Here is a 23,991-nt window from a genome sequence, read left to right as displayed (position 1 = left end):
TTAACACTGGAGCACGTGGAACTTGGAACTTCTGTTCCTTCATTGTTGCATGTTAACCAATTAATATTGAGCATCATAGAACCTAAAGTGGTAGACCTTTTTTTGTGGACTGAATGGTGTCCCCCAAAATGTTGAAGTCCTAACCCCAGGACCTTAGAATGGAACTGTGTTTGGATATGGGGCCTCTAAAGAGGTATTTAAGGTTAAATAATATCCTAAGGGTGGAGCCCTGACCCAGCAGGACTGGTATCCTTGGAAGAAGAGAGACCACGGGGATGCACATACACAGAGGGAAAGCCATGCGAGGACAGAGAAAAGAGCTATTCCACAAGTCAAGGAGAGAGGCCTCAGGAGAAACCAGACCTGCTGGTACCTTGATCCTGGACTTCTGGCCTCCAGAGCTGTGAGATAATACATTTCTGTTGTTTACACGGCTGGAAATGAGTTCTGAGATCATGGTAGAAATCTGTTTCTTTTCTCCATGAGGAAACAGAGAGATCTGAGTTTCTCCACCAGAACCACACGGTGAATTAAAGATCCAGCGTTCCTAGTCACCCTCTTCTCAGTTCAGAGGCTTCCTTTGTGAAAAGATCTTAATTCTGCTCTTGGTAAGCAGAGCCTCTCTTCATTTGTGCAACCACTAACAGTAGGGATTCTCAAACTGTGTGCTACAGAAACTGATTGTGACTGAAGGGTCCAACCTCCAAGTAAAATAACAAGAAGCTGTTCCCCATTTTTCAGGAAGAGAAAAAAATACTTGGATTAAATCATCTCATTTTTTTATTCAATTTTTATTAAATTTTGATGCTTGGGGATGAATGAATATATAGCAACAAGAATGTAGGAGGAAATGAATAATAAAAACATATCAGATATTAATAAAACCAAAGAAAAAAAGTAAGTTTTTTAAGAGATAAAAAAGAATTCTTTGCGGGAAGAAAGTCAAAAGTCAAAATCCTAGCAGTGTTGTGAAAGAAAGGAAGAGAAAAGGGTCCAGCGAACAATTCTACAAATGAAACTGGGGTGGCTGCTACTACAGATACTGTAAGGATATTTCAAAATCATGAGAGCTTGCTGAATAAATTTATATCAACAAATTTGAAAATAGGGAAGATGGATAATTTCTAGAAAATATTACCAGAATTGACTCAAGAAGCAGAAAATCTGAATAATTTCAACCATTTAAAAAACTGAATAAGGGGCACCTGGGTGTGGTTCAGTTGGTTGAACGTCCAACTCTGATTTCATCTCAGGTCATGATTTCACAGTTCATGAGATCAAGCCCCATGCTGGGCTCCTGCTTGTGTGCACACCTTCTCAGAGTAAGTAAACATTTTTTAAAAATTAGAGAAGTGAATAATCAAAAGTGTGCTTCTCACCACCCATCAAAAAAGACACCTGCACAGAGTGATGTCAGCAAAATGGCAGACCAAGAAGATCCAAGCTCCCATCTTCCCCACAAAAACACCAATACAAAATAAAACAAAGCACCCAAAACAGAACCGACTTTGTCTGAACAAATTCTGTAGGAGCACTGGAAAACAATGAAACGTTTACAGCAACCGGGTGAAAGCCCAAACAAGCAAAGCCATGTTCATGGCATTAGGGAGGTTTTATGGCTCCTTACTCATGCCCCACAGTCTTGGTTTCCTTTCCTCAAATGTAGACCCTATTTGTTCCAGTCTGCTTGGGAGATCCCTAAAAGACTGACTTGCTCACTAGTCTCAGTGACTTGGAACATGTGCAAGAAGAAAGGTGCACACTGCTTTAAAAAGCTACAAGGTAGGCAACAAATGTAAAAATAGGTTTAAAAAAATACTTCCATGCATCAAGGGACACAGTCAACCACACAAAAATACAACCTATGAAATGGGAGAAAATGTTTTCAAAAATAGAGATGAATATCTAAAAAAATATGAAGAAATTCTACAGTTCAACAATAAAAAACGAATTGAAAAAATGGTCCAAGTACTTGCTTGACTAGACACTGCTCCAAAGAAGATATACAAATGGCCAAGAAGCACATGAAAAGATGTTCATCATCACTAATCAGATTAGGAAATGCAGATCAAAATCACAATGAGGGGCTACTGGATACCCACTACAATGACTACCATCAAAACAAAACAAAACAAAAAACAAAACAGCAAGGATTGTTGACAGCGTGGAGATATTGGAACCTTGTGCACTGTTGGTGGGAATGTAAAATGGTGCAGCCACTGTGAGAGACAGTATGGTCAGTCCTTAAAAAATTAAATGAAATTATCATGCGATCTAGCAATTTCATTTCTGGCTATATACCCATATTATTCACAATAGCCATAATGTGTCTTACCCAAGTGTCCATCAATGGATGAATGGATAAACAAAATGTGGTCTATATATACAATAGAATATTATTCATCCATAAAAAGGAAGACTGTTGTGATACATATGTCTGCTCTTACTCTTTCATTTCAACAAAGATATAGAGTTCCCAATCAAAGGGATAAGATGAGACACACAAAGGAAATACAAAGAAAATATAAGAATTGTGAAGGAAGAGACAAGTCCTCTTCTTTGCATATGATACATTTGTTTACATAGAAAAAATCTGGGAGAATCAAGAAACAATTATAACTGATTCAGCAACCTTGGTCTTTATAAGGTCCACTTAGTAAAATCATTAGCATTCCTATGCCCAGTAGTAAATAAATATAAAACAGAATATAAAAACTAGCGAATTCAAGGCTAGCCCTGTAATGTCATTTTACTCACATTTCTTGGGTGGGAAGCAAAAGTTGTTATACTAGGAATAAACTATTAGACTATCTTGTCTATGACCCAGCCCACATCCTTGGTATACTCTGGGAAAGAAAGTATCCCATATGTGAACATCTGCAGCCTAATATCAGAACAGAAAAAAATGTTGAGAACTGCTCCATTCTTTTAGACCAGGCTATTTCCTTCCAATATACCATATGTCAAGTCATTCACTCAGTTTATATTTGTTGAGCACCGATCATGCACTAAACATATTCTAGGCAGATACAATACTTGCCCCTATGGGACTTATATTCTATTTTTTTTAATATTTATTTATTTATTTTGAGAGAAAGAACGAGACCATGTGTGGGTGAGGGGCAGAGAGGGAGAGAGGGAGAGAGAGAATCCCAAACAGGCTCTACTGTCAGCACAGAGCCCGATGTGGGGCTTGATCTCACAACCATGAGATCATGACCGGAGCCGAAATGAAGAGTTGGATGCTTAACCAACTGAGCCACCCAGGCACCCTGGGACCTATATTCTAATGAAGATATTTTTTTTTTTTTAATCCTGTTGGTGATCAATGCTATGAAGAAAACAGGGTATGAGTATTTATAGTGAAAGTGAGGTTGGCCCCTGGCGGAAGGGCTGTATTTGAGGTAAGACCACAACGATGAAGAGAAGGGTGGGCCCGTGTAGATCTAAAGCACTGGCCTTTCAGACCAAGGGAACAGCTAGGATCAAGGTAGATAAGGAGAGGCATTAAGTATGGAGTGTCTGTTGGAAATGATGCTGGAGAAGTAGCCAGAGGCTGGACCACTCAAGGCCCTCATAGACCATGGTGAGAAGTTTAGTTTTTTTGTTCTAAGAATAAATGGAAGTTACCATAGGATTTTAAGTAGGGGAATACATATCTTTAAATAGAAGCAGAGAGAGCAGTTACAGGCTCTTGCAGTGGTTTGGGTGATAAATGGTGGTGGTTACATTTAGGATGATATCACTGAAGGTGGTGAGAAGCTGCTAGGTTTTAAATAAAAATTCTAGAGCCAATTGGCCTTGCTGATAGATTGCACGTGATATATTAGGAAAGAGGAGTCAAAGATGACTTCTAGACTTGAATTTGAGCATCTGAGAGAATGCTGAGGTTTCGAGAGATCGGGATCCGTGAGGAAGTACTGAAGAAATAGTGGTTTATTCAGCATACAAAAGAGGAGCTGGCAAGACTACCATCAGAAGAGGGGAGGAAGTCTTGTTCATTGTGGTTCCAGAGAGAAGTGAGATCAACAGATGAAAATTACACAGTGGGCAGCTGTGGGCTCATTAGGAGAAAGGATTTTAGGGTCATTTGTAACCTGCTCATCCCTACTGCTAAGAGCACCTTCAGTGTCAAAACCCTGTCCTGAGTGTTCCCGGAAGCTGAGTGACCCTCATTCTATTAAACAGGAGAGCTGATTCCTTGATTGAGTGAATGTCTGGCCACATGGCCACTCATGCTTCAGCCCTAGAATAGTCAGCTGATTGTGGTAAGCTAAGATAAAGCTCCCAACAGCATTCTGAGGGTTCTAGCACTCTCTGCGCACAGTACCATTAACCACATTTGGCTGTTGGCAATTAGAGTTTTAGTTCAAGAAAGTGGCTTGCCCACCACCACACTATAAAAAATAGCTAGCAGCATGTTCCTTCACTATCCTAATCATCAGACCACACAGAAGAAAGGCCAGTAAACTTTAACTCGTGCATAAACCTGTGCCAAGACCTGCTAAAAAACCTTGTTAAAATACAAACACAACATCTTTTTTTTTTTTTTCAGTGCAAATTTAATGGGAGGTGCTCATGTACCATCTGTCTCTTTCCGCTGGGCAGACTGGCATTACTCTAACATCTGTACCATTGGTTACATTATACGGGGTGTTTGAGGGCTATTTGTATGATGTGACATTGGAATTAGGGGATGTGACTATCTTTAGATGACAAACGAACTTGGGTAGAAGTCATTTTTCATGTGTGTGTTTCCATTTGGAAACTTGGAGACATGAGGGGCTCCCTGGACAAGGATGTCCTGGCTGCCAGCCATCACTCAGCAGTCAAATGCTTTTCCGTTCTGAATCCCTGCTTTGCTTACCATACGCATAAGCTCAACACTACATGTACCTCAAGTACCATTTCTCGAAAGTCCATGGGTTAATTGAGCCTACCACACCAAGCGTGAGGGGCCAGCCACAGACTTTGTCGTGAGGTTACACTTAGGGTTCTATTTGATCTAAATTTAAAACTTCTCTAGTCAACCTTTTTCTCCACCACAATGAATGAATGAATGAATGGATGGATGGATGCATGCATGCATGGATATGTGGGGTGACACCAGATTTCACGGTCAAAGAACTGGAATAGAGACAGACATAGAGTCCCCAGATCTTACAACCCTTCCTTATACTACAGTGAAGCTGGAAGAGTGTTTTTTAGATTTTTTTTAGACATATTTAAATAGAAATAAGTATGTATAAATCTGTGTATTGCTTGAGGGTTCTTCTATAAATGGAGGGTTACATATTGTTCCTTGAGTTTTTATTTGACTCTGTCTAGGAGAGCCTTCCATTTTACACACATACAGCTACTTCGTTCTTTCTAACCATTGGAGGACGTGCAATTAAGCCATGCACTCCTTATTATTGGACGTTTGGGGTGACTTCCACCGTTTCTGCCATTATACACTTTATGTGTGTGTTCTAACTGGAACGGTTTGAATTCAGTTTTAAGAGATTATTTTGAGCTGTAATTATCCCCGCCGAATCCCAGGCATGCACGTTTGTATAGAGCAGATTCATAACAGTGACATCACTGTGCCCCAGCTTACATGTACTTGTAAGTTTGGGTACCCACGGCTGTGCCACTTTATACTTTTACAGCATATGGACGTCTCCATTTCCTCCACATCTTCACCAGTACTGGACATTACCCATATTTTTGATATTTGGTGATCTGATGAATTAAACAAATAGGTGTCATTACTCAATTTGTCGTCCCCTGATTACTAAATTACTAATGAGTATGAATAATTAGAGAGGGAGCTATATTTCATGGGTCGCCTATCCTTATCACTGGCTATTTTTCCTTTTCATGCTGTTCTACAGAATATGTGTATAACATGGACCCTCGCCCTGTGGTCTAAGTGTAAAATTCTCTCAATCTGTCTCATTTTTAATTTTGTTTATTGATTGTTGTGGGTTACAAAGGTTTTAATATTTAATAATTATTCTTCATGGATTCAAATGCCTTATTTCCTGAGGCACCTGAATTTGGGTTTCACTTTGGAAGGTCATCTCTACCCCCTGAGCTCCAGAACCTGTCTCTTATCTCTGTTAATGCTTCCATCATTTTTTTAAAATGTTTACAGTGTTAATTCATCTGTAACCTATTTATTGTGTGATGTGAAGGGATCATACCATCTATGTAGTACCTTGTCCCTTCTGCACTGATTTGGAATGCCCTGTGACTCACCTGTTAAATTCCTATATGTGCGCGGACATGTTTCCAGACTTTCCCATTGGTCTATTTATCTGCTGTGTGCTAATTACATACTATTTTACTATTGTAATTTTATAATGTGTTTCGGTATCTAGCATGTCAAATTGTCTCTCATTCATTTTTTTCAAAATTGTCTATGTATTTTTTCTTTGGTATAAATGTCAGAATAAGTATGCCACTTTTTTAAAAGAAATATTTGGCATTTTTTTCATTAAATTCTATTTTAGATTAATTTTAAAAATCGCCACCCTTTTTGTAATGTTTTCTGGCTTTGGAAAATGACATCCTGTCAGAAATCTAAGTGTAAAAAGTGAACCTACAGGGTTTTACAACCTGGAAAAAAAATATGACTGATACGCTTTAAAACTAGGTACAAAGAAAGGCTTTCTACCTATGGTTCAAAGTCCAACTGCAGTAAAAGATTTACATGCTCTGAATGCAAAAACAAAATAAAACACTTTTTTGCATCAGGAAAGTCAAAAGGCGAATAACAGAGAAAATATGTACAACACATCCATGAATAAAGGTCTGATATTAAAATACTGCTTCACTGGGTTGTGGAGAGAAGTGGTTTTACTTAGTACTAATAAGAATTGTTATTCTGCTGGATATATTAATTTTAATTATATATAATGTATATTATACATGTGACAAATGGTAGTGCTCCTCCCCTCTGAAAGCTGACCAGTTCATACCTCTTGTATGGAAGTGCGTTTGCACTGGGCAAATGATGACTAACTTCCGGGACACGATCTAGAGCTCCAGCTAAGATGCGCCCCTTTTTTCTTCCATCTTTTCCCCCTATTCATAGAACAAACCTATGTTTTGACTTTCCGTCTGCTATCGTTCATCATCGTGATGTCTTAAGGTCCTTCAGTATCAATTCTCTCTCCCTGTGGATAATAGTTGTAATCAATAAGTGAACTGTAGGGGCACCCGGGTGGCTCCGTCGGTTAAGCATCCGACTTTGGCTCAAGTCATGATCCCAGGGTCATGTCAGGCTACTCACTGAGTATGGAGTCTGCTTGGGATTCCCTCACTCTCTCTCTCTGTCCCTCCCCCACTCTCTTGCTCAAGAAATAAAAATAAATTCTAAAAACTACCTTAACTGTAATTTAATTTGTAATTCAACCAGTGCTGCCAACCCATTGGATTCCTCTATCGTCCTCATAGAAGTAGGGCCTAGAGCAGTATAGTCTCCTGCTGGCCTGTTCTTCTGCATCTATAGCTTATCCTGGACCAGGTGACTTCTTGTGATTTTCATAAAATAATAGGCTTTCAAAATGACAGGACTAGTCCAGCTTCTTCAACTTAAATATGAAGACCTGCGTTTTAGAAACTATGCGTACTAACTTTGTATACTAGCGAGGTAGACAGGCTGTGGATTGGTAGATACACACCCTAGAATGTGTAGTTAGTACCATAACTAAAACTAATATATTTATATATAAATTGCCTTGTGCCGGAGAGTATTTTCTGTAGCTAATGGAGATTACAATCCTGGTCTCTCCCGCCATGGACTGGCAAACTTGCCACCTGGCTAATAGAACGTTCTGCCATGATGGGAACACCCTATATATGCTGTATCTAGGATATGTGCCCATCGAGGACTTAAAATGTGGCTAGTATGACTGATGAACTGAATTTTTTTAATTCAATTTTCATTTTATTTTAAAGTTTATTTATTTTGAGAGAGAGTGTGTATGGGAGGAACAAAGAGAGAGAGAATCCCAAACAAGATCTGCACCATCAGCACAGATCCCGACGTGGGGCTTGAACTCACGAACCGTGAGATCATGACATGAGCCGAAACCAAGGGTTGGAGCCTTAGACGACTGAGCCACCCAGGCGCCCCTTTATTTTAAATAGTCACTTGTGCTATATGGGCACGTGGACACATAGACAACACGGCTCTAAGCCGCCTAAGACTTTAAAATACGACTTTGCGTATATATAAGATTCTTATTTTACCGTGTGGTTGGCCATTATAAATGCTAAACTGCTTTTCTCTTTCTCTAGATTCCATCACTCAGCACCAGGTCTGTGCCTCTGAAAACTACCTGTTGCTTCAGTGATGGAGCCATCAGTCAGCACATGGCTACCGCCACCGGCTCGCAACGTTGTCTTTGGACATTCAAATGAGCAAACCCTGACGAGAAGGAAAGGACACAACACGATGCCTTTTGACACCATCACCTGTTTGCCTTGTGTGCCTTGTGGTTTTTACATAAAGAAGCTCCTTTGTGTGACTTTCTGATGACTGAATGTGTTTTAAAGAAGCACTGCCAGCCTATAGGGGCCTTTTCTGTATAATGCCAATCTTAGTATTGTGATAACGATCATGATTAAAAGCTCACAGAACCTTGGTCATTAAAGCACCCATAGTGTTAAATAAAGACTGGGAATTAAATTGTTTGATTAGTGAGATCCAACAACCCCCAAAGTTTCTTGGTTGGACTCTAACATCTTTATTGGCGTACCATACACTAACTATGAAGGATGTTGATCAGTTTATTAGATTTTTGTCAAAGTAATGAATGAAGACAGGTGTAGGAGCTTTGCAATAATTAATGCCACCAGAGGATCTCCAATTCTCCAAGTTAGTGTTTGGTGAGGACAACATTACCAACAAGAGATCGTGGCCTTCACTGGCTGCCACAATGCTTGGCTTTCCTTAGAGGAAATCGGCAGTGGGACTGAATCATTACACGTGGACCCATCACCTTCTATAGGAGAGAAGTGCTACATCCCAACAAGGCTGAAGGTGCCACTAAGACTCCCTCCTGATCCTGTTCCCTCCCCATGCTATCTCTTCCTCATCTCACCTGTTATTCCTACCTTAACAAATTTCCAGCCCCTCAGTGGAACAACTTCTAGAATAAACCGTCAAGGAAGGAGATAGAAATGTGCAGGGAAAATAATGAAGGGTTTTCTCTTAATTTTGATATAATATATGCCCCAAATAATCCCCTCGTATTACTCATGCCCCAACAACAGTCATTCCTCAGTACAACTCCACTCCTTCCACGTTATAAACCTTGTTTCACTATATCCATGGGAGTGCTGGGTTTGGCTACTTTGAACCTCAGGTACTTTGGCAGAGCTCTCACAACACCAAAAATTCCTGAAGAGGCTGACAAAAACCGTGCTGACGCTTGCTGTGGATCATCCCCTACCGCTATAGGCCACCGACAACCACCCATCCCCAGTGTCAAGTCCTGATTCCCAATGCTGGCCTGCCAGTGGTCAGCCAAGATTCTCTTTCTATACAGCAACATTTTATGAGGGTACTGATTTGTGTCAGGAATTACACTAAGCATCTTCTATGTGGTTTCTCATTTAACCCTAACACCCTTAAAAGTTAGTTGCTACAGATTTGCAATCCCTTACCTGAAACACACAGAGTTAAGAGTATCTCAGAATTCTTTTTTTTATTTAAAAGTTTTTTAATATTTATTTTTGAGAGAGAACACGAGCAGGGGAGGGGCAGAGAGAGGGAGACACAGAATCCAAAGCAGGAGACACAAATCCAATCCAGGCTTTGAGCTGTCAGCACAGAGCTTGATACAGGGCTCAAGCCCATAAGTCATGAGATCATGACCTGAGCCAAAGTCGGACACTTAACTGACTGAGCCACCCAGGTGCCCCAAGAGTATCTCAGAATTCTTTTTTTTTTTTTTAATTTTGAAAGGCAGGTGGCTCTCACCATTTCCATGTAAGATTGTATTGCTCAGTATACCAAGAGAAGGCAGCAAGAAAAAAGAAGGCATGCAGACTGGAAATGAAGAAGTAAAACTATTTTCAGATCACAGGATACTACATGTAGAAAATTATAAGGAAACAAATACAGAGCACGTTTAGCAAGGTTACAGTGTATGAAATTTACATAACTAGCTGAATTGTATTTCTGTTTGCTGCAATAAACAATTCACAAATGGAATTAAGAATACATTTCCAACACTGAGAAAGGCTTATTGAGAAGATGGCAGAGTAGTATGGGGACCCTGAGCTTGTCTCATCCCTGAAACTCAGCTACATCAGCACCAACCCATTTTGAACACCTAAGAAATTGAGGAATAACACAATAATCTGCAAAACTTGAGCCACAAAACTCAGGAGGTATGCTGTGTGGAGAGATGAACTGGGGGAGAGAAAAGCCGCAGAGGGTAGGAAGTCCTTTTCTCAGAGAGAGGACAGAGGGAAAAAAAAAAAAAAAGAAAGGGGGAGTCCATCGCATTGGTACCATGCAAGAAAAGCACTTCCCCAAAAGGTAGCTGGAGAGAAAGAGTGAAAACACTCACAGGGGACTGAACAAGAAATCTGTTACCCAAAACCATTGACGGGAAGAAAGGAGAGGGTTTCAATACCACAGGATTCTATAAACAGTGGAGGAGAGTCTGAACTTCCACAACTCAGTGCCTGGTGGTGCTCTGGTGAGGAAGCAGGGCGAATCCTCAGGAACAGGCAGCAGAGTCTGAGGGGCCATGTGCCACATGGGGAGAAGCGGTTCCCCTGATTGGAGGGCATGTGGTAGAGGCTATACGGCCTCCCCACAAAGATCCCAGGAGACTCCAGAGAACAGTCACATTTGCTGGTACTGGAACAAAGATGTCAGAGTGTGGTGAATCCCGGCGCCAGCTGTGTGTTGTGATTTGCCATAATCTCTGAACCTCTGCTTCTGTGCAATCGCATGAATGTTTTCTGGGGCAAGCTGGTACCCAGCCATTGCTCAGTGAGACCCTCCCCCAGAGAGTTGGCAAGAGTCCAAGCCACGGGGGTCTCTGAAGTTAGGGGTGTTGAAACACAGCCCCATCTGAGATAAAACTCTGGAGGGAGGTGCTGCCTGGCAGGCGGTCAGCTTGGACACAGACAGGGTAGAGGTGGGGAATAGATGGAGGCCTCAGACAAAGGAAGGGTGCTTGATCCCGGGTCAGTGAGAGCACAAAGTTCCTGTGCCAGAGACTAGGTTGCTGAGTGAAGCCATTTCCACCTCTCCTGCACAAGCACATGTGCGCGCGCGTGCACACACACACGTACGTGCACCACACTGATCCACCCCAGTAAGCTAAGCAGCACCACCTTGTGGAGAACGGAGCCATTACACCAAGCCCCACCCACCTGCACCCTCCAGACACATCCCCCAGAAGACCAGGATAAGTTCTCCATCTGCTTATTGTATGCATTATAGAGGGCCTCACGGTTTCAGTTCTAGGGGAAACTGGATATAACTTCATTTGAGTTTCATTCTGTTTGCTGGTCTGTTTATTTGTTTACTTTGCTTCTGTTTTTGATGTTTTTCTTTTTCTTGGATACAGAAAGGGCAAATTCTTTTTTTATTTTTTCCTTTATTTTTTCTATCTTTTCTTCTATTTTCTTTAAATTTTTCTTTAATTTTTAAATATTGTTTAACTTTTTTTTCCTTTCTCTTTTTTGTCTAGTCTTTCAAGCTTCCCTCAACAAACAGACTGAAACACACCTAAGGCTCTAACTTCCTTTATTTGATTTTTTGTTTTGTTTTTTATTTTTTAATTTTTCTTTTTTCTTTTGTTCATCTTTTTCTTCTTCCAAAAGGACAAGATGGAAGAATTCACCCCAAAATGACAGCCAGAGATTTCACCAACACAGATGTGAGTAAGATGTCTCACTAGAATTTGAAACCATGATTATAAGAATACTACCTGGGATTGAAAAAAGTATAGAAGACATTGGCAAATCCCTTTCTGCGGAGATGAAAGAAGAAAAATCTAATCAGGCCAAAATAAAAAAATGCTATAACTGAGATGCAATCTTGAATGGATGTTGTGATGGCAAGGATGGACAAAGCAGAGCAGTGAATCACTGAAATAGAAGACAAAATTATGGAAAATAATGAAGCAGAAAAAAAGAAAGAAAGTCCAAAGATAACAATACAAGACTTAGAGAACTCAGTGACTTATTAAAAAGGAATAGTATTCAAATCATAGGAGTCCCAGAAGAAGAAAAAAGAGAAAAAGGGACAGAAAGTTTATGTGAGCAAATTATAGCACAAAACTCTCCTAATCCGGGGAAGACACAGACATCAAAATCCAAGAAGCACAGAGAACTCGCATCATTAGATTCCACAAAAACTGGCCGTCACCAACCATATCATAGTCAAATTCACAAAAATACACAGACAAGGAAAGAATCTTGAAAGTAACAATAGGAAAAAAAGTCCTTGCAGCAGACCTATCCACAGGAACTCAGCAGGATAGAAAGGAATGGTAGGATATATTCAACGTGCTGAAAAAGAAAAATATGCAGTCAAGAATTCCTTATCCAGCAAGGCTGTCATTCAAAATAGGAGAGATAAAGGGTTTCCTAGACCAAAAAAAAAAAAAAAAAATACTAAAGGAATTCATGACCACTAAACCATCCCTGCAGGAAATTTTAAGGAGGACTCTTTGGAGAAAAAGCAAAACAAAACAAGAAATGCCAAATGCAACAAAGACTAGAAAGGACCAGAGAACATCACCAGAAGCACCAACTCTACATGCAACACAATGGCACTAAATTCATATCTTTCAATAATCACTCTAAATGTAAACGAACTAAATGCTCCAATCAAAAGGGTATTGGAATGTATAAAAAAAAAAATAAGGGCCATATATATGCTGCATATAAAAGACTCATTTTATCCCTAAAGATACCTGCAGATTGAAAGGAAGGGAATAGAGATCCATCTATCATGCTAATGGACGTCAAAAGAAAGCTGGAGTAGACATACTTGTATCAGACAAAGTAGATTTTAAAGGAAAGACTGTAAGAAGAGATGAAGAGAAATATACCATAATTAAGGAATCTATCCACCAAGAAGATCTAACACTTGTAAATATTTATACCCCCAACTTGAAAGCACCCAAATATAAATCAATTAACCACAAACAAACAATTGATCATAATACCATAATAGTAGGGGACTTTAACACCCACTTACAGCAATGGACAGATATCCAAGCAGAAAATAAGGAAACAATGGCTTTGAATGACATATTGAACCAGATGGACTTAACAGATATATCCAGAATATTTCATCTTAAAGCATTGGAATACACATTCTTCTTGAGTTCCCATGGAACAGTCTCCAGAATATATTACATACTGGTTCACAAAATCAACCCTCAACAGGTACAAAAAGATCGATATCATACTATGCATATTTTCAGATCACAATGCTATGAAACTTGAAATCAACCACAAAAAAATTTGGGAAGACCATGAATACTTGGAGATTAAAGAATATCCTACTTGGGCGCCTGAGTGGCTTAGTCAGTTGGGCGTCCAGCTTCGGCTCAGGTCATGATCTCGCAGTTTGTGAGTTTGAGCCCCGCGTTGGTCTCTGTGCTAACAGCTCGGAGCCTGGAGCCTGCTTCGGATTCTGTGTCTCCTTCTCTCTCTGCCCCTCCCCCACTTGTACTCTGTCTCTATCAAAAATAAATACATGTAAAAAAAATTAAGAAAAAAAGAATATCCTACTGAAGAATGCACGGGTTAACCATGAAATTAAAGGAGAAATTAAAAAGTACATGGAAGCCAATGAAAATGAAAACAGTCCAAAACCTCCAGGATGCAGAAAAGGCAGTCACAAGAGGGAAGTATATAGTAATCCAGGCCTTCCTAAAGAAGGAAGAAATGTCAAAAATAACAACTTAACCTTACACCTAAAGGATCTGGAAAAAGAACAGCAGGTAAAGACCAAAACAAGCTGAAAAAGGGAAAAATAAAGAGGAGAGAATGAAAAATGATATCAAAATTTAAAAACAAAAACAAAACAAACAAAAAACAGAACAGATCAACAAAATCAAGAGCTGGTTCTTTGAAAGAATTAACAAAACTGAAAACCCCTTAGCCAGATTTATCAAAAGGGAAAAGAGAAGGATCCAAGTAAGTAAAGTCACGAATGAAAGAGGAAAGATCACAAGCACCGCCACAGAAATACAAATAATAATAAGAGAATATTATGAGCCAACAAATTGGGCAGTCTAGAAGAAATAGACAAATTCCTAGAAACATATAAACTACTAAAACTGAAATAGGAAGAGATAGATAATTTGAACAGACCAATATCCAGTAAAGAAATTGAATCAGTAATAAAAAATCTCACAACAAACAAGAGTCCAGAGCTAGATGGCTTCCCAGGAGAATTCTACCAAACGTTGAAGAAGAGTTAATACCTATTCTTTTGAATGGTTCCATAAAATAGGAATGGAAGGAAAACTTCCAAACTCATTCTATGAGACCAGCCACTACCTTGAATCCAAAACCAGACAAAGACCCCAGTAAAAAGGAGAATTACATACCAGTCTCCCTGATGAACATGAATGCAACAATTCTCAACAAGATGCTAGCAAACTGAATCCATTGAAAGAATTATTGACCACAATCAAGTAGGATTTATTCCTAGGCTACAGGGGTGGTTCAACATCCACAAATCAATCAACATGAAACATCACATTAATAATAAAAAAAAAAAGAACCACATGATCCTCTCAATATGTGTACAAATAAACATTTGACAAAATACAGCATCCTTTCTTAATAAAAACGCTCAAGAAAGTAGGGATAGAAAAAACATACCTTAAGGTCATAAAGACCATATACGAAAGACCCATAGCAAAGATCATCCTCAATGGGGAAAAACTGAGAGCTTTCCTCCCTAAGGTCAGGAGCACAATGGGGATATCCACTCTCATCACTGTTGTTCAACATAGTGTTGGAAGTCCTAGCCTCATCAATTAGACAAAAAATATAAAGAAAAGGCATCCAAATCAGCAAGAAAGAAGTCAAACTTTCACTCATCATGGATGACATGATTCTACGTGGAAAACCCAAAAGACTCCACCCAAAAACTGCTAGAACTGATACATGAATTTGCAGAATATTAATCAACGTACAGAGATCAGATGTATTTCTATACACCAATAATGAAGGAGCAGTAAGAGAAATCAAGGAATCAATCCCATTTACAATTGCACCAAAAACCATAAAATACTTAGGAATAAACTTGCCCAAAGAGGTAAAAGATATGTATGCTGAAAACTTTCGAAAGTTTATGAAAGAAATTGAAGAGGACACAAAGAAATGGAAAAACATTCCATGCTCATGAATCAGAACAAATATTGTTAAAATATCTATACTACCTAAAGCAATCTACACATTCAATGCAATCCCTATCAAATTAACACCAGCATTCTTCACAGAAATAGAGAAAAAAATCATAAAATTTGTATGGTGCCAGAATAGACCATGAGTAGCCAAAGAAATGTTGGAAAAGAAAACCAAAGCTGAAGGCATCACAATTCCAGAATTCAAGCTGTATTACAAAGCTGTAATCATCAAGACAGTATGGCACTGGCACAAAAATAGACACACAGATCAATGGAACAGAATAGAGAACCCAGAAATGGACCAAAAAATGTATGGCTAGCTAATTTTCAACAAAGCAGGAAAGAATACCCACTGGAAAAAAGTCTCTTCAGCAAATCGTGTTGGGAAAACTGGACAGCGGCATGCAGAAGAATGAACCGGGATCACTTTCTTACACCATACGCAAAAATAAACTCAAAATGGATGAAAGACCTAAATGTAAGAAGGAAATTATCAAAGTCCTAGAGGAGAAAATAGGCAACAACCTCTTTGACCTCTGCCATAACAACTTCTTACTAGACATGTCTCCGGAGGCAAGGGAAACAAAAGCAAGCATGAAGATAAAAAGCTTCTGCACAATGAAGGAAACAATCAACAAAACTACAAACCAACAGACAGAATAGGAGAAGATATGTGCAAATGACATATCAGATAAATGGTTAGTGTCCCAAATCTCTAAAGAGCTTATCAAACTCAACACCCCCCCAAAAAAAAGTCCAATGAAGAAATGGGCAAAGACATGAACAGATATTTTTCCAAAGACATCCAGATGGCTAACAGACATGTGAAAAGATGCTCAACATCACTCATCATTAGGGAAATACAAATCAAAACCACAATGAGATACCACCTCCCACCTATCCGAATGGCTAAAATTAGCAACTCAGGAAATAACAGATGTTGGCAAGGATAAGGAGAAAGGGGAACACTTTTGCACTGATGGTAGGAATGCAAACTGGTACAGCCAGTATGGATGTTCCTCAAAAAATTTAAAATAGAGCTACTCTACTACCCAGCAATTGCACTATTAGGTATTTATTCAAAGGATAAGATTCAAAGGGGCACATGCATCCCAATGTTTATAGCAGCACTATCAACAATAGCCTAATTATGGAAAGAGCCCAAATGTCCACCGACTAATGAATGGATAAGAGGTTATTTATGTATGTGTGTGTGTGTGTATATAGACACATACATACACACACACGCACAATGGAATATTAGTAATCGAAAAGAATGAAATCTTGCCATTTATAGATGGACCTAGAATATATTATACTAAGTGAAATAAGTCAGAAAATGATAGATATCATATGATTTCACTCATGTGGAATTTGAAACACAACAGATGAACATAGGGGAAGGGAAGGAAAAATACGATAAAAACCGAGAAGAAGGCAAACCATAAGAGACTCGCAAAGACAGATAACAAACTGAGGGTTTCAGGAGGGGTATCTGGTGGGGAGATGGGCTAAATGAGTGATAGGCAGTAAGGGGGGCACTTGTTGGGATGAGCACTGGGTATTATATGTAAGTGATAAATCAATAAATAAATCAATAAATTCTACTCCTGAAATCATTATTACACTATATGTTAACTAACTTGGACTTAAACATTTTTTTTTTAAAGTCTGATAGTGCTGACAACCACACAATGATATGATTGTACTTAATGCCACTGAACTATATCCTTGAAAATAGATAAAATTATAAATTTTATGTTATATATATTTTACCACAATTAAAAAGTAAAAAAGAAAAATACAATTCCAGGGGTGCCTGTGTAGCTCAGCTGGTTAAGCATCAAAGTCTTGATTTCAGCTCAGGTCATGATCTCATGGTTCATGAGATTGAGTCCTGAGTTAGGCTCTGTGCTGACAGTGTGGAGCCTTCTTGAGACATTCTCTCTCTCTCTCTCTCTCTCTCTCTCTCTCTCTCTCTCTCTGTCCTCCCCTGCTCATGCTCTCCTTAAATAAATAAGTAAACTTAAAAAAAAAAGAATACAATTCCATTGATGAAGGCAACTATAAATAAAGTATATAGAAAAAAAATTCAGGAAATATAAGACCTATACACTGAAACCTGTCATTGCTGAGAAAGAATAAAAATCTAAATAAATGGAGAAATACACCCAGTTTTTGGATTAGAAGACTCAATATTGATGTCTGTTCTCTTCATCTATAGATTAAATATAATTATCAATATCCCAGGTCATCTTTTTAATAGAGTTGGAAAAGCTGATGCTAAAATAGATACAAAAATGCAAAGAACCCCTAGTAGACAAAACAATTTTTTAGAAAAAGAAATGTTGAAGGATTCCCATTGCCAGATTTCAAAACGAACTATCAACTTGTAGCAATCAACACATGTGGTGCTGGCATAAAGGTAGAATATAGATCAGGAGAACAATATGTATAGTCGGTTGATTTTCACCAAAGGTGCCAAGGCAATTCACTGCAGTAGAATATTTCTTAAAACAAATGGTCATGGAAAAAGGAAGAAAAAGAAAAGACAAAAATGCACTTATATCCTTACTTCACATGCAAAAACAAAAGAAAATGTGTATAGATCCTTACCTCACACCATACACAAAAATTAACTCAAAATGGAGCAGAAACCTAACTCAGGGCTTGTCAAGCTCAGCACTACTGACATTTTGGACCAAATAATTCTTTGCTGTTGGGGGGGCTGTCCTGTGCACTGTAGTGTGTGTAGCACCATCACTGTTCTCTACCTATTAGATGCTAGTAGCACACCCTACCCAGTTGTCCAAAGGTCTCCAGGTATTCCCAAATGTCCCCTGGAGAACCAAACTGTTCCAGCTAAGAACCACTGACCTAACAGAAAACTGAAATTATGAAATGTTTAGAAAACATAGCAGGAAATCTTTCTTGCCTTAGGTTAGGCAAAGATGTCTTGCGCATGAAATAGACATTAAAGACACAATTCACAAATAAACTGGACCTCAAAGTTACAAATTTGTTTGCTCTTCAAAAGAAACCATTAAGAAAATGCAAAGACAAGCCACAGGCTAGGAGAAAAGGTTTGCAAACCAAAAATCTGATAAAGCAATTGTATCTAGACTGTGTAAAGAACTTCTATTCATTAAGAAGATAAACAATGGGCAAAAGACATTTCACATAAGAACATATACAAATGGGGGGCACCTGGGTGTCTCAGTCGGTTAAGTGTCTGACTTTGGCTCAGGTCACGATCTCTTGGTTTTTGACTTAAAACCCTGCGTTGGGCTCTGGGCTGACAGCTCAGAGCCTGGAGACCGCTTCAGATTCTGTCTTCCTCTCTCTCTGCCCCTTCCCCGCTCACACTCTGTCTCTCAAAAATAAATAAAAGAAAAATATATATAGGGCACCTGGGTGGCTCAGTCAGTTAAGTGTCCGACTTCGGCTCAGGTCATGATCTCACAATTCATGGGTTCAAGCCCTGCATTGGGCTCTGTGCTGACAGCTCAGAGCCTGGAGCCTGTTTCAGATTCTGTGTCTCCCTCTCTGTCTACCCTACCCCACTCACACTGTCTCTCTCTCTCAAAAATGAATAAACATTAAAAAATAAACAAAAAATATATATATATTTAAAAAGAACATATATAAATGATTAATAAACACATGAAAAGATGCTCAACGTTATTGCTCATTAGAGAAATACAAGTTAAAAGCATGAGACACCACACACACCCTCTGGAATAGCTATACCCGAAGACGCTGACCAGTATGTGGACAAACTGGAACTCTCATACACTGCTGGTGTGACTGCAAAATGATACACTTTGAAACCTATTTCACAGTTTCTTTTGAAAATTAAACATAAAAAAATTAAGCAGACACTTACCATATGACCCAGCAACTCCACTCCTACAGAAATGAAAACAGGTGACTATACTAGGACCTTTTTTTCTTTTTAAGTGTATTTATGTGTTTTGAGAGGGAGAGAGAGAGAGAGAGAGAGAGCAGGGGAGGGGCAGAGAAAGAGGGAGAAAGAGAGAATCCCAAGCAGGCTCTGCACCATCAGCACAGAGCCCGATGCAGGGCTTAAACCTACAAACCACGAGATCATGACCTGAGAAACCAAGAGTCCAACGCTTAAGTGACTGAGCCACCCAAGAGCCCCTACACCGGGACCTGTACACCAATGTTCCTAGCAACTTTATTCACAACCACCCCAAACTGGAAGCAATCCATCAACTGAGAAATGGCATATATCCACGTCATGGACAGCTACCGAGCAACACAAAAGAATACTAATAGCGTGCAGCAACACAAATCACCCCCAAAGACACGTGATAAGTCAAAGAAACCAGACTCAAAAGATTACATGTTGTATGATTCCATTTAGAAAAAAATGCTAGAGAAGGCAGCAGTATAAAGGACAAACACAGAAGAACATTTCTGTGACAGGAGTAGGAGTGGGAATAGACAGCAAACATTCCGGTGCGACGGAAACACTTTGAAACTGGACCATGATTTTGGTTGTACAACCAGACACATCTACTAAAATCACGGAACGGCACGTATCGAATGGTAAATTTTATGGTGCAGAAGTTGAAAGCTGTTTAAAAGAAAAGAGAAAGCTGTGTGGCAACTGTGGCATTGTACTTTTTGGATCTCACTTGAGACAGAACCTTCTGTTCAGCTGTAATGAGCACAGTCAGCCTCCAGCCTCCAGCCTCCAGCCTTTAGGACCTCTGCCTCACCCTTTCAAGCCAAGGCCTTGCTCCATCTGGACAGTCAGTCCCCAGCCAAAAACTGGCTAATCCTGCTAATACAAGAGTCTGCAACATGTCCTACAGGCTTTCTTTATGGGATCCTGCTTCCTCCCTGCTGTACTTCTCACAGGACCTATCCCCAGTAAGACTCTAGCTCTCCTAACTTATGTCAGTGTCGGCTACCTGGTGGACCCATCCAACAAAACCCTGGGGCAGCAGCCGTAACTTAGTATTTCTTCAGTGACACACCTCACATTAAGTGGGATACATAAAACTAGTAACACAAGCTAGTCTATATTCAGATTATATTTGCCTCTAATTCACTTACAAACCCTTCTATTTTTCAGACCTTTTGGACTTCGGGGTTCTGGTTAAGGAACCACGAGACCCTCTGCTTTTTGGAAATTACATAACTTGCACAGACTCACATAAACCAGTTTATGGAAAAACCGGCCTTTGAATGTCCCCACACGGTGCTGCTGGCTTACTCGGGCTCAACAGTACAACCCCGAGAATGTCCGGTGGATGGGTAAGAATCAATTCTAAAATATTTACTTAGTGTCCACCACATGCAGGTCACTATTCTAAACGCTGTGTATGTTGACCTCGTCATCTCGTGGTCCTTACACTTGAAATCAAAGTATTTCCGAGAAACCTTAACTAGCAATGTTTTTCAGCCTTTTTAAAATAGCACAACTCTTTATTCATGTGAGGTTGCATGAAAGTTGTGATAGGTAAAACAGGTCACTGATTAAACTTCTCTGATTAAAAATTGGGAGGGGAAGTGAGAAGGTTACAGATCCTCATCCATGTAACCCAAGGTTACAGACCCTGTCCTTCGTCCCCACAGGGATGATCTCCCCTATGCCTCTATAAGCACTTAATGAGATGGCCCCGCCTCGGCCAGTCCTTTGTGAACAAAGAAACAAAGCCACTCAACTAGTGAGCAGTAATTCTATGAAAATAAAACATCAGGACTCCTTACTCACAATGTTTTCTCCCTTTGCATCCAAGACAACTCAAACCCAAATTGTCTATACATAAAAGATAAAGTCAAACACAACACAGCAGAAATCACAAATGAGATTTCATATGATGCAGTCAAAGCTTCTTTGTGTTACGAAAGGCACTCCCATTATTTTGTATACACACTGCCACATTTTTGGATAGAACATTTTCCAAAAATGTTATATTAAATGTTACCAATATCTTGTGTTTTTAGAATGACATTTAGGGGCTTAAGAGATTTAATTTCCTCATAGAAATTATTATTACAATAAATTAGTTATTTACAATGATGTCCTCTGACAATGGTATTTGAAAAGTGTATGACAAAATTCTGAGTGGATGCATTTAAGGATTTACAGGAGTGCTTCTCAAACTTTAATATGAATTTGAATCATCTGGGGATATCGATAAAAGGTAAATTCTGATTCAGTAGATCTGGGATGGGGCCAGAAATTCTGCATCTTCAAAAAGTTCCCAGATGACGTCCTGGAAGCTGTTTGAGTAGGAAGGATTTGGAATCCTTGGAGGCCCGTTATAGATTTACATACCATTTACATCTAAACAGGAATTAACAACATGGGGATTTTAATGTCTTTTTAAACTGAACTGTTTCTAGCAGTGTATTGCAATTACGTTGTAAATTTCTTATCAAGTCACTTCTTTGAAAAATGCCTAGGTCAATGACTTTTATTTCTGATGTAACATTAGAATCACCCGAGGAGATTAAAAATCTACAAACATCAGACAGCATCGCAGGGATTCTCATTTAACTTGTTGGGGCATCCATATACTTGGGATGTGTGTTTTTCTATTAGTTTTATGCAATTTCATCACCTGTGAGGTTTGTGTATCCCCTACGCAGTGAAGGCAGATAACGTTCCCATCTCAGCGATCGCTGACATTGCCCTTTAAAACCACACCTGCTTCCCTACCAGCTTCCTCCACTTCCTCAACTCCTGGCAACCACTAATCTGTTTTCCATTTTTATAATTGGGTTATTTCAAGATTTTTATGTAAATGGAATTGTACAGTATGTAACCTTTTGACATTGGCTTTTATCACTCAGCATAATTCTCCGGGAACAATTCCAGAAAAACTTTCATTTTTATTGTTGAGCAGCATTCCAAGGCATGGATGTGCCACACTTTAAGAATTCACTCCTTGAAAGGGCGAAGATAACGTGAAATGCCCTAGCCCAGTGTGATGCTGATGTGTTCAAGGGCCCAGATCAGCTGGTACCTGGATATTTGGTCAAATATTATTCTGGGTGTGTCTGTGAGGATGTTTCTGGATGAGATTAATATTTGAATCCATGGACTGAGTAAAGCCTACTGTCCGCCTACTTATCCAATCAGTTGAAGGTCTGGAGAGACTAAAAGGCTGAACCTCCTTGAGTAGAGGGGAACTCCTTCCCAACTGCCTTGACCTTACATCCATTGTTTTCTGCCTTTGGACTCAAACTGAAATAGTATCTCTTCACTTTGATCTTGAGCCTGCCAGCTTTCAGACTGGAACCCACATCACCAGCTCTCCTGGCCCTATAGCCTGCTAACTGTAGATCTTGAGAATTCTTAGCCTTTAGAGTCACACGAGCCAACTCTTTACAACAAATAACTCCTGTTGGTTCTGTTCATCTGGAGACCCTTGACTAATGCGTTCAGCGTGTGGCATATAGTAGGTAATTAAATGTTTACTGAATCTGGGTCTGAATCCAAGGAGAACTGACAACTAAGTAAACTTTTCAAGTCTTTAAAAGAAGGGTGTTTGGTGGCACATTGTGATGGATGATGTAGGAGGCTAAGCAACTCGGCAGGGTGGATCAAATATCGATGGAGCAGATGAGAGCGGAAAAGCCCACTTGGTCATTCTCCCTCAACTTAGGATGATTCACCAGGGGACCCAAGCTCTCACCTGGATTAAGTCATCAGGCACAGAGTTCATTGGACCAGAGAGAAGCCATGGAACACCATGGAACCTGTTGGTAGAACTTGGTTCTAGTCTTTACCTACCACTTGATAGAACCAGTTAGGATGACTTCACTTCTTTGACTCCTAGGATTCTTAAGTGTACAGTTGGGGTAGTTGCTGCACTGCACATCTCACACAAATACAAGGATTCCCACAAGGATTGGGGATACAGGTATGAAAGGTCTTTATAAATCACCAATCACTATGACAACGTAAACTATCATTTTCCTTACTCCTGTTCTAGCAACACACAAGCTTGTTTGCACTAATCATCAGGAAATAAAAAATCAGGACAGATTGATGAGATACTTGAGTTTAAGACATTGGCAGAGTTTCTCAGAGCACTGTCTGGAACCTCCTGGCCCAGGATCACTGGGAGTGCTGATTTCTGAACCCGCCTCAGAAGGACTAGATCAGGACCTTGGGGAGGAATGGCTCGTTGAAATCCAAAGTTTGAAAACTTTCATTTCTGCTCCTTATAGGAAATGCAGTGATATCTCAGGCTCCCGGATATGATGACAACTGGGCCAGTGAGGGTGAATTCAACATTCCACACTAATCTTTGGGAAGGAAAGGAAAACAAAGGTGTTTATTGCAAAGAACTAAAATGAGATCCACAGCATAAAAATTAAGCCACATGTATAAAAATCTGCCATGCCATAAAATACCTCTATTTTATAATATCATTCTATACTCATAGAATGCCATTCTCTATTGTGTAAGATATCACTGTAAAAATAAATAGCAAGTTTATTTCTCCATCTCTATTTATGCTTAAAGCCATTAATAGTTTGGTATTTTATTTCATGTAACAAGTGGTGACTTAATTGCAGATACAGTAGAAAAAAAAAATTTGTAAAC

General features: G+C 39.4%; 1 protein-coding gene across 2 annotated transcripts in view; it reads left to right on the top strand.

Moving 5' to 3' along the window:
• Positions 1 to 12,661, top strand: part of MCPH1 (microcephalin 1) — a 171,612-nt gene extending 158,951 nt beyond the window's left edge. For both annotated transcript variants that reach the window (XR_007458058.1, XM_049631820.1), the window contains one exon: positions 8,290 to 12,661. Coding sequence is in view for 1 of the 2 variants with exons in the window: in XM_049631820.1 (XP_049487777.1) it covers positions 8,290 to 8,345 (56 nt within the window). In the remaining variant the exon portion in view is untranslated. The remainder of the gene's footprint in view (positions 1 to 8,289) is intronic.
• The last annotated feature ends 11,330 nt before the right edge of the window (positions 12,662 to 23,991 follow it).

The sequence above is a fragment of the Panthera uncia genome, chromosome B1, assembly GCF_023721935.1.
Source record: "Panthera uncia isolate 11264 chromosome B1, Puncia_PCG_1.0, whole genome shotgun sequence".
Lineage (NCBI taxonomy): Eukaryota > Metazoa > Chordata > Mammalia > Carnivora > Felidae > Panthera > Panthera uncia.
Note: the sequence above shows the minus strand (reverse complement) of the source record. Positions and strands in the feature narration are given on the sequence as shown.